This window comes from Perognathus longimembris, chromosome 16 (assembly GCF_023159225.1).
Source record: "Perognathus longimembris pacificus isolate PPM17 chromosome 16, ASM2315922v1, whole genome shotgun sequence".
NCBI classification, from domain to species: domain Eukaryota; kingdom Metazoa; phylum Chordata; class Mammalia; order Rodentia; family Heteromyidae; genus Perognathus; species Perognathus longimembris.
This window is the reverse complement of record NC_063176.1, coordinates 5,078,239-5,090,672: the sequence shown is the minus strand read 5'-3', so window position 1 is coordinate 5,090,672 and position 12,434 is coordinate 5,078,239. Positions and strand designations below refer to the sequence as shown.

The window sequence follows — 12,434 nt, the reverse complement described above, 5'->3', positions numbered from 1 at the left end:
ATCATCCTTCCAATAAATAATAGTATGCAAAAAATTAAAATGAGTGTAACTAGAGGAAAGCAGATTAAAATGAGTGGTAATGAAATGACCATTTCAAGTACTGAAATACTTGACGAGAAGGGAGCAAAGGAGCAAAGAGTAACCTTTTGCTGGTCCTTTCTGATTCATAACTATGTATTGGAGGTTCCTTGTCACACTGGTTGGCAATTTCTTCACCTAACCGTAACTATTCCCCTGAATCATTCCTCAGTCCCATCCATGATAACTGTCATGGGGTATAAAATTCCCTGTCAGCAAGGAGTGCTTCGGTGGCTGGCACGGTTCTCCTGTGTTACGGGGCCACGCGTATGGTTCCATAACGGAAAGGAAATTTCCTTATATGAGGTGATACCCATGTGAGTGTGGAGGGCAGGAAACTAGGAAGCTGGAGAACTTAGAATGCTGACTAGTGCATTGAGATAGGACCTTAGTCCACGCTTCTAGAGACGGTGGGCAAGTGAACAAAAGGAAAGAAGGTTATCAATACTGAATACACCACAATTTATCAGATGTCATTCAAATTTGTGGGCCAATATCACATACCAAATAGTTGTTTAGAAAAGTAGTTTTTTTTTTCCCCCAGAGAAATGTTAGTCTTGTGACTCTTGAAACCAAGCCAAGTGCTGGTGGCTCATGTCTAATCTGAAGCAAATGCAGAGGCTGAAATGGTTTCTGAAGCTATTGTGAGTGGGATTTAAAAAATATTTCTTTCTCTGCCTCTTTGTTGCTGACATATAGAAAAGCTATTGAGGGTCAATATTATAGAAATACATTATATATGTATACATACATAGAATAATCAAACTTACACTTGCTGAAAAAGGAAAAAAGGAAGGGGGCAAAATTAAAGAACAGTACTAGACATGGGGTAAACTTGATCATAGTACATTAAATGCCTAAACTTGGCATTGTATCTGTCTGATATTGGGATTTCGTTTTGTTTGTCTGGAGACTATTTTACTAATTCAATCTCATTTCTTATTGTAGTCTGGTGTAAGTAGTTGACACCAATTTATTCAGGTCTTATGCATATGGAAATATTTTCTATTTCTTCTAGAGTTACCATTATATTACAGCATAAATTTTCAAAGTAATCTGTAATGAGCTTTTCATTGGTATTTATTGTGATGTCCACATTATCATTTGTAATTTTATTAATTTTGATCTTTTCCCTCCTTCTTTTGATGACTATAGCTGAGGGGTTGTCAGTATTATCTTTTCAAAGAACCAACATTTTGTTTCATTGATTCTTTGTATGTTCTTAGGAATCTAGGAATGTTTTGGTGATCTTTATAGGATCATAACTTCCAAAAATAGAGTTTTCTTCTTTTCTCCTTTTATTTCTTCCTCCATCTTGTTACTGTTGCTAAGAATTTTTGCACTACATTGAATAAGAGCAAAAAGAGTGGACACTCTTGTTTGGTATCAGACTTTATTTTCATACTTGTTATTATTTTCTCCCTCATATTTATTATTTCTTTATGCCTACTAATTTGGGGTGTGGCTTGTTCTTTTTGCTAACAGCTTGTAGTACATCATTATGTCATTTATTTGTCATCTGTCTGATGATTTTTTTTTAACTGCAGGCATTCGTAGATATAGGCCTGCTTTTTAGTACTACTTTTGTTATATTTCCAAAGTCATGATAAGTTATATTTCCATTTAAAAAACATTTTTGTCTTTATTGAAAAGGTGATGTACAGGGGGGTTACATTTACATAGGTATAAGGTAATAATTACATTTGTTTTTAGACAATGTTACACCACCCTTCATTTTAACTTCATTCTAGAGTTCTTTTTATCTACCTCCTTTATTTCCTTGATGACCCACTGATTATTCATCAGTCATCTAATCCATGACAATTTTGGAGAAAGACTTCCCAAGCTGGGCACTGGTGGCTCACAGTTGTAATCCTAACTACTCAGGAGGCTGAGATTTGAGGATTATGGTTCAAAGTCAGCTGCAGCTCAGTAGTCCATGAGATTCTCATCTCCAATTAACCACCCAAAAAGTTGGAAGTGGAGATGTGGCTCAAGTGGTAGAGCATTAGATTTGAGCACAAAAGCTCAGGGACAGTGCGCAGGCCCTAAGTTCAAGCCACCAGAAAGGTCACAAAAAGAAAAGAGAAAGACTTCCCATATTTGAAGTCATATACAAATATAATGAATATTTATTCACAACTTTGCTAACCATTTTCACTCATAGCATAAGAAAATGTGAATAAGTACTAACATACTAGCAAATCAAGTCAGAAAAAGTACAAAGAAGCAAGGCATCAGTGGCTTGTGTCTTTAATCTTAAGTACTCAGGAAGCTGAGATTTGGAGGATCAAAATCGGAGAACAGATTGGAAAGAGAAGTCTACTAGGCTCTATCTCCAAAATAATCAGGAACAAAACAGGCTGGAGGTGTAGCTCAAGTGGTAGAGCACCAGCATAGCAAGTTCTAAGGTCCTGAGTTCAGATGCCAGCAACACTAAAAATAAATAAATGAAAAAGGAAAGAAACAGTACAGAAACTAACGTAGCAGCAATACTCACTAGATCCTATGTTGAAAAAGAACTATACAACTTGTGGGGGAGAAGCTCCAGAGGGGGGAATAAATCTTGGCAAAAACAAGGGAAGGAGAGATACTGTTCAAAAAGAAATACACTCATTACCTGAAATTTGTAACTGTAACCATTCTGGACATCACCTTGACAATAAAAAAAGTACAGAGAAACATATTTTTCTACACCAAAAGGAGGGGGAAGTTAAACCCAACGGAAAATAAAAGGCAAAAAATTATACTTGAACACGATAAAATCAACTATAAACATTCACACAGTGAGACCAAAGGAAGACATCCTTTGGAGAGGATCACAAGGGCTCAATAGCTATGTGCAAATAAATGACCATATGAAACGATGCTTATAAAAAATGAACTTCAAGAAGTGGAAACTAGAGGTTTTATGTTTTACTTTTTGCTTTTTATTTATTTATTTATTTGCCAGTCCTAGGGCTTGGACTCAGGGCCTGAGCATTGTCCCTGGCTTCTTTTTGCTCAAGGCTAGCACTCTACCACTTGAGCCACAGCGCCACTTCTGGCCATTTCCTATATATGTGGTGCTGGAGAATCGAACCCAGGGCTTCATGTATAGGAGGCAAGCGCTCTTGCTACTAGGCAACATTCCCAGCCCCTACTTTTCGCTTTTTTTAAACCTTTTTTCCTCTTTTGTCACCATATTTGATGTCCGTACCCTTTCTCTTGTATATAAGTTTATCTGTTTTGGGCAGGGGAAAGGGAAGCACAGAATTGTGGGACAAAGGGTGAGCTAATTCAACAGTGATATTCACCAGGTACTGTGTTGGAAATGGTGGGGAGAGGGGTTCAGGAGGGAAAACACTTGGAGAAAATGAGGGAAGGGGTGACACTGCTCAAAAGAAATATACTCAATACCTGACTTATGTAACGCTAGCTCCTCTGTATATCACTTTTACAATAAAAAAGGAGGAAAACATACAGTGCTTCTAGCAACTGAAAATATATCTTATAATTTTATGTGTATAACTGTATTAATGATATAGAAATAAAGGCAGATATTCATATACCATAGACTCAATTTGTTCACTCAAAATTCTATATTCCTTTGTAGCTGGTGAACTTAGCTCATCAGTATATTCAACATTTAGTATTTGAAAGCTGCTACGGTAAAAACATGCTTTTCGATCTGAAAAAAAGAAAAAGGAAAAGGAAGGATTAGTGTTTATTACTGAGAACCAAGTCGTTGAATCTTTCATAGTTAGGATTGTGGAAAGTATACTACACAATTTGATTTGCCTTCCTGAAAATAAAAAGAGAATTTCATACTCAATATAAATGGAACTATAATGAACTCTCTCTCTCCCTTTCTTCCTCCCCCCTACCCCCCCCTGTTCTTGTTTTAGTTTTCCTTTGGGCAAGATCTCACCATTTAGCCCAAGCTGCACTTTCGACCTTCCTAGTCAGTCTGCTGAGTGCCGAGATTGTAGATATGTACTACCCCACCCGTTTTTCTTTTTTTTTTTGAGTTATGACTAGGTTTTAGTCAGCATTTTAACCACTGATAGTTTCTATGGGTAAAGAAGTAAAGACATATTAAGAGCAAATATAATAGACACAGATTGAGTGAAAGGCACAATAATTGGGCATTCTATGTCATATGTACACACTTTCACCAGAACATCATTTCTGAGATGACAGTTTTTAAAGTGATAGCCAAAGCCAGGACTGTTAAAGATGTGTGAAAATCTGAGTAATATTATTATTTGAAGCAGATTGTTCAGAATCACTCTAATTTTATTCCTATTATGCCTTAAGGAGATTTGTGGTTCACTGATTCAACCATGTGGATGAATATCTGTAATACGTTAGCATTCATTTATCATTAAGGAAGAATTCAAGTCATAATTAAAAATTATTCTAAGTGGTATTCTTTCAGATTAGATGTGTTATCAGTTTACTCAAGTAAGCTAGAACATAACCGATAAAATATTGATTGTGATTGTACACTGTGAATTATTTTTCACTAAGGCGAATGAAATAAGAATCCCTCAAATGCATCTGTGTGGAACTCAGAAACATCATGGATGTAGACATAAACTTACAGACCCTGCTTTCACTTGATCATTTACACGCATAAAAATATCCTAATTAGAGAAAGAGGTTGGCAACCCTAAGGGGAAGGGGATCCTCTTCATCGGGGGAGGGGAAACAAGTCATTTTGGCCCCGGAATGATCAATGGACTACAACTGGAGCACGGTTTACTTGGCTTCTGTCTTGCATTTAAAATAGAACAATGCAATGTGATTCAGAATAAACCAATTAATTGAATCTCAAACTCAATGTCATTACTTTTTTCTACTCTGTGATTTATCTTAGGGATAGTTACCTCAAAGTAATTCAATCACAGTGTGATCAAAAGTAAAATTTAGACAAAAATCATAACGTTTGATCAGTTTAGAGGTTGGTTCCTTGTTACTTTTTTCTCCTATCTTGGTATTTTTAATGTACCCTTGGAAATTTTCAAAGTTTTCACGGTCAGTCTTTTATTCCCATTTACAATGGGACATTCTATAAATTCGGTTCTTTCTCTCGTGTGTGTGTGTGTGTGTGTGTGTGTGTGTGTGTGTGTGTGTCTTATTGAGTTTAAATTACTACCTATATTTCACAGTACACATTTTAACCTTTACAATGACGAAAATTATCATTCTACTCTACATAGCATACGAAGTCTGTGAACCTTACCAATAAAGCCATTTCTTCCATTCCCGGTGATACGTACATTACGTTCCTTTTGTTTTTTAACACCTGTTTCCTCTTTCACTCATTCGCTCCTTCCCATCCCCACTCATGAGTTGCTTAGTTCACTTTCATCAATGTCCAATGTAGCTGATGTCCCCTCTGCTATATTATTATTATTATTATTGTTTTGACCCACTTTCCACTCATTCTGTGCCCTCCTCCCATCTTCCCTGGGGGGTGCTCATGTATAGCTCATATATGAGGTTGGGAATATAGACTCATCTGAAAATAATTGGACATTTTCAGAAGAGGACCTTTTTTTCCTTATATTTGGGGTTCTGAGGGGCGCTTGGGTCTTGCTATTTGGTGCTTTTCTCCCACGGCTGTCGTCTTTTGTTTTTCCTGTGTTTTGGTATCTTGAATCTTGTGTACTTTGTTTTATTGCTGCACTGTTCATAATAGCCAAGATATGGACACAACCCAGATGACCCACTACAGATGAATGGATTCCAAAAATGCAGTACCTATACACCATGGAATTTTACACTGTCATTAGAAAGGATTCAATAATGGCATTCTCTGGGAAATGGATGGGACTAGAGCGTGATAAACCAAGAACAGAGAACCAAACGGTGTACAGTCTCCCTGACATGTGGGTGTTAGATTTGAAATGTTCTTTTTCTTTTTTCCCTTCACACTCTCACATCTGGTGTACACAGGATTTCAATAATTATATCCAAAGTAAAAATAAGGAAGTAAGTAATACTAAAAATGTTATCTTGATTCCTTGTTATATATCTTTATATTGTTTTTTCTTGTTCATGTTTTCCAATTTATTGCCAATATGAAAAATTAAAAAAAGAAACAAATGAAGTTCATAATCTTTTTCAAAGTTTGGCATTACTCCTTTTCACTACTCAACTGTAAATTTATCTATTGGTTATTCTCACCACTCTTTAGCAACATTCAATGTGCTTTTAGTATTATGAGCATGACTTAACAGCAAATTAGGTACATCCAGTTGGAACATCCAATTAGGTACATCCATTGAGTTATGCAACATAACTTATTTTTGCAATAATTTACTCTTGATTTTGTCAGTTTATTGGGTGAAGAAGGTAAGATATTAACAAGATATTAACAAAAACAGTAATAAGCAAATGTTAGCATACAAAGAAGAGGAAATAAAAAAGATTTTTTAAAATTTTTCTGCAATGCTCTTTGCCAGGCTAACAATATTTGACTTATTAGAAAGTATGCTTTTCCTATCAAAAGAGCGATAATATGCTGACAGAAAGACAACATAGATGTGAACGTATATTCAACAAAACGTTCTAAGTATGACCTCCTTATATTCAGAAATAAATGTAGTAACAAAACAGAGATCAGATTTTTAATCTGAAACGAGAATTATTAATCTGAAAAGTAATATTCATTGATACTTACCAAAAGCTAGAAAATGAATAAGTAAACCTATGGCCATGGCCACAAGCGCCACCCCGGCAATGACGACCAAAGCGACAACAAATGGATTCAGAAATCTTGAACTTGACACCACCCGTGCTGGCCTGAGAAAAGGAGGAAAAGTAAGGTTGACTCATTTCACTAAACCAATCCACCATTTCACCGTCCGTGGTCATCTCTCTGTCTTTATAGTTCCTTAGCTTGGACATAGATCTAGGTATGGAAATGTGGTCCTGGGAATGAGTCTGGATTGAACAAGCCCCTCTACCTCACAAGACTGGTTAGAAGATGGAGTTAGGCATTATAAAGCAAATAGTTCTAGGTTTTGTTTTTGTTTTGTGGCAATGTTGGGGATCAATCTCAGAGCTTTGAGGGAGATGCTCTGCCACTTGAATGATACCTCCAAGTCCTCTTTGCCTTAGTTTGTTTGTGGGAGGGTCTCTCACTTTTGCACTGCCTCTCAAGTTGCCAGGATAACAGGCACGCCCTCACACCTGACCCCAAAGCAAATATTTCTAGTTAAATAGAAGATCCACTAGGCTGCAAATTCCTCAAATGTAAAAATGCTTTTATGTTGGTGTCTCAGGCCCCATGGAGTGCCTGGTATGTTTACGTGATTTGCAATTACTGATAATACTTATAAATATTTCTCTTATGTGTTAACACGTGAGCACATTTCACATTTAAAAGCCTTTTCAGAGTTTAGAAGCAGTTTCATTTAGACAGAGAACCTGACTTTCATTCTTTCTATTTTGGGTTGCCCACATTCTGATGTGAGATGGGAATGTCTTTTTTTATTATTATTATTATTATTATAAAACTGATGTACAGAGAGGTTACAGTTTCATACGTTAGGCATTGGATACATTTCTTGTACTGTTTGTTACCTTGTCTCTCATGCCCCCTCCCCCTCCCCCTTCCCCCCCTGAGGTGTTCAGTTCGCTTACACCATACAGTTTTGCAAGTATTGCTTTTGTTGTTGTTTCTCTTAATTTACCCTTTGTCTCTCAATTTTGGTATTCCCTCTCAATTTCCTAATTCTAATACCAGTATACACGGTTTCCAATATACTCAGATAAGATTACAGAGATAGTGTAGGTACAATCCAAGAAGGTGATACAAGAACATCATCAACAGTATAAACTACAGATACACATGGGATGTTGAAAGTAGTTACAACTGTGATATAACAATCATTTCCATAAAATGGAGTTCATTTCACTTAGCATCATCTTATGTGATCATAAGGGTATAGCTATTGGGCTCTTGTGATCCTCTGCTGTGACTGCCTAATCCTGTGCTAATTATTCCCTATAAGGGAGACCATAGAGTCCATGTTTCTTTGGGTCTGGCTCACTTCACTTAGTATAATTTTTTCCAAGTCCTTCCATTTCCTTACAAATGGGGCAATGTCATTCTTTCTGATAGAGGCATAAAATTCCATTGTGTATATGTACCACATTTTCCTGATCCATTCGTCTACAGAGGGGCATCTGGGTTGGTTCCAGATTCTCGCTATGACAAATTGCGCTGCAATGAACATTGTTGTGCTGGTGGCTTTACTGTGATTTTGTTTGTGGTTTTTTGGATAAATACCCAAAAGTGGGGTTTCTGGGTCATAGGGGAGTTCTATATTTAGCTTTCTGAGGAATCTCCATACTGCTTGCCAGAGTGGCTGAACCAGTTTACATTGAGATGGGAATGTCTTAAAGTCAGTAGTTTGCAGACTTTACATTCCACAGCAGAGTTTGAATTCTACCCATCTTACAGACCTAGAAAAGGCACCATTTGGGGGACATGTGGTAAAATTTCACCTGCACATTACATAAAGGGGTTGCTCTATAAAATGTATGATATATTAAAAATATTGAGCCTGCTCAAACATGTTCATTAATAAAAGTGCATTTAAATACATATAGTAGGAAAGGATCCTAAGGACAATAAAGAAGAAATCAATTAGGCAGTTTCAACTATCAGATCTCTTTACTTCATTTGCTTTTATTATCAATTTATTTATTTATTTATTTATTTATTTATTTATTTATTTATTTATTTATTTATTTATTTACTGGCTCTCCTGGTAAAAACTAACTTCCTCTGATGGGCCTAGAGTCCAACATATAAAAGAAAACTGGCACTTTGCTAACTGCTAATTATTGAGTCTCAGTTGGCTCTTTGTTACCTCTTGTCGTTGTTGTGCCAGTTTTAGGCATTATAAAAAAGTATCTGAGATTTATCAGTTGAGTAAACATTAGTGCCCATTGAGTTGTTGGGAGACACTGTTGAAGGTAAGGGAGAACCCAAAGAGCTAAATATGTCTGTAACAAATTCTTACTTAATCTAAAGGATAACTAAGGGTTGTTTCTAGAGACAAAATCTGTTGTAGAGTGAAGCATTTTAAAGCCCTCAAAAATACAGACTCAGATGGAAGGTGAAAAATCCCCCCAAAGTACTAGCTGAAAGGCAGAGTCAGCATATGGTTTTCATTGGATGCGATCCCACTAGGAACGACTCTCCAGCCAACTGTTTCCAGTTCACTGAAGACATCTTAAACTCAATGGTTGCAAATCACCAAGAGAGAAATGACTCAGTAAATAAAGGGTGTGGAGCCTAAATTACCTTAATCTCATAAGCGATAATTACATAAGAATCAATTGTTCCACCCCATAGAAACATCTGAGAAAATATCTATGTTCTTGTTGACAGTGCAATTTACATCAAACCTTTCCTGGTTCCTTATGATAAAGCTTATGTTAACACAAAACCAGGCTCTGCACACGATTTACTTTGTAAACGATCACAGAAGATGTATCTGTAAACAGTGAATTTTGACTCTGTAATGCAGTTAGAAACTGCACAGGAAAACATGTTGTTTCTAATGCAGAATCTTGACCAGTGGGATTTTTTCCATGCTTGTATTAAAATAGCAAAACCAAACATCTGTTGGGAAATTTTGCCCAACTCCTTCTCCCCTTTTCTTATTGGCTTAGAAAAATTGCATGCACTCTGGAATTTGTCTCTCCCTTTTATTTTGAAAGCTTCTGTGTCAGGCATTATGCATTGTGTATATTGTCAATCTTCATAAAGGTCTTGTAAAGTCTTTGTTATTATTCTGCTTTGAATATAAGGAAAGTGAGGTGAAGAGACTTACTAGTTCATGATTATCAAGAGTGACAGGGCTGACTCTGTCTGCCAAACAGGCGTGACTCAAGGAATATGATGTCTTTCACATACACTTCCTCAAATGACGCCATAAGCTACAGAGGACAGGAAGCTATAGGGATTATGTCTTTCTTCATTTCACGTAGGGGATGGAATGGGAATGGACACCTCTTTGAGTGTTTCTTGAATGTCTAGGCCTTTCTCTTATACGTACTAAGACTCCAATAACATGAATATTCACCTTATTTTAACCTGAGAGTACATTTTAGTATCTATGTAGAACTGTTATTAGACTTCTGTAATTGATACAGAGTGATACCTAATATTAAACTGTAGATTAATGGCAATAATTTCCCGTTACCTGCAAAAATGGGAAGAATCAGTGACAGGCTAATTACAAATTTAGATTCATATAGTATCTATATACAGGACTTTTAGACCATCTTGGTCCGCTTAAGTAAGATGTCAGGTATGATATCAATACAGATTTAGACACAGTCCTCTTTTGTTGTGTATTCTTCAAGGACCCTGTTCTTTGCTTTAGCAAGCGCTAAGTGCAAAGTTCAGTGAAAGGGGACTGCCACATGGTTCAGGCAGAAAGGGACAGCAAACTGCTGGCTAGCACAAGATGGAGGTGTGCAGAGAGAGAAGAGAAGAAAAAAATAGGGAGGAACAGAGTGGGTCTTATGGTCGAGGGGGAAAAGTGGGGAGGACTTATAACCACAGAAGAGTCACAGGTGATCTCAGTGCCTGAGGACTCCTCTCCCTGTCTGAAAGCCTGAGCAGGGCAGTGCAGGAAGTGATCTCAGAAGATGACGATGTGACCTCAGAGTCTGGGGTCCTTTGCTGACTCACAATCAGGTGATTGACTGTCAAATGATGACTGGTTTCGGGCAGGTGATTTGTGGTAAGGCTACGTGCCGTCTTTCATGAAGAGGAAGCCAGGGAGGGCTGTCCTCCTGGGAAGACCTAACACTAAGTGGAACCATTTGTGTGTGTGTGTGTGTGTGTGTGTGTGTGTGTGTGTATGTGAGCAGGTCTTAGGCTTGAACTCAGGGCCTAGACATTGTCCCTGAGCTCTTGTGCTCCAATCTAACACTCTACTACTTGAGCCACAGGTGTATTTCCAGCTTTTTGTTGGTGGTTATTTGGAGATAAGAGTCTTATAGACTTTGCTACCTGAGCTGTCTTTGAACCACCCTCCTCAGATCTCAGCCTCCTGAGTCGATAGCATGACAGGTGTGCGTCACCAGTGCCCGGCATACTTACTAAAATGCCCGTGCTTTTTTGAAGTCCGCACCATCATTTCCAATTATTCACTGACTATCTTATGGATGCTCTACAATCATTATACATGCATAGTTCGAAAGGGAACTTGGTGTCTTTTTTCCCCAAATGGACTCCAACCCTTGAATTCCATCACTGGCACAGCACTCATCACAGGATTCACATTTATAGATAGATAACTCTGCAAAGGGGGTTTTAGAATAATTTACAAAGGTTTAGAGAGTTTTTGAAATGAAAGTTCACATAATGTGTTTATTGAAATCTGGTACGTAGAAGTAGTCTCTACTGTTCTAGTAAATTTTTATGAAATTCTTTAGCGAGGCAACACTTTGAGCCCGGTGCCAGTGGCTCACAGCTGTGATCCTCGCTACTTAGGAGGCTGCAATCGAAGATTGCTGACCGGAGGCCCGCTAGGGCAGGAGAGTCCAGGAGACTCTTAGCTCCGATAGATTACTCAGAAGAAGTGGAAAGTGGCGCTGCGGCGCAAGTGGCAGAGTGCTAGACTTAATCCAAAGAAGCTCAGGGACAGTGCCCACGGCCCAGAGTTTAAGCCCCAGCTTGAAATAAAATAAAGACAACACTTTGCGGGGTAAGAGACCTTAAAAATGAGGTCCCTTGGGCTCCAGGTCCCTTGGCAGGAAACATGGGCTCCCTCTCAGCTCCCAACATGTCCTTGAGCCACATGCTTTTCATTATTGCACAAACTGCAGGACTGTAGATAGCGAGGTTGAAATGATGTTGACGTTAGGGAATGTGCTGTTTGTACGGAAAGCCAACATCTGGTTAATATCTGATGCAGTTTGTGCAGCCATGTGAAGAACTGACTAGTAATGCTCATGTGTTTGTGTGTGTATGTGTACATGCGGTGTATAACAGTTAAGACAAGGAGAGTGTGTAGTGTTTCATGCAAACCTGCTACCAATGAGTGTGAGCTCAGTTGCTCCTCTGGCTGGCTGGGTTTTCCCTTTTGGGAACTTAAGCTTGTAGTGTCGCCATGATAGAACACATTTCTTTTTCTCATTTGGACATGAGTAAGTGTTTTTCTTATTGGTACTTTATCTATATTAACTAATTTGTTCTAATTATGAATTCCATTGACATACTTCTCTAGTTTATTATTGTCATTGAAATACATGTCAAGTTGCTTTATAGTAATTACTACTTGACATAAAAATATTTTTTATTGGATTCTTCTGTTTGAGAAATAAACATGAGATTA

The 12,434-nt window shown here is 37.7% G+C and overlaps 1 protein-coding gene across 1 annotated transcript in view; it reads right to left on the bottom strand.

The window, feature by feature from the left end:
• LOC125365022 (transmembrane protease serine 11D-like) overlaps window positions 1-12,027 on the bottom strand; it is a 29,529-nt gene extending 17,502 nt beyond the window's left edge. The window contains exons 1-3 of the mRNA XM_048364876.1: window positions 11,921-12,027; window positions 6,749-6,870; window positions 3,630-3,748 (exon numbers count right to left, since the gene is read on the bottom strand). Of these exons, the coding sequence (XP_048220833.1) occupies window positions 3,630-3,748; window positions 6,749-6,870; window positions 11,921-12,027 (348 nt within the window). The remainder of the gene's footprint in view (window positions 1-3,629; window positions 3,749-6,748; window positions 6,871-11,920) is intronic.
• Window positions 12,028-12,434: the final 407 nt, after the last annotated feature.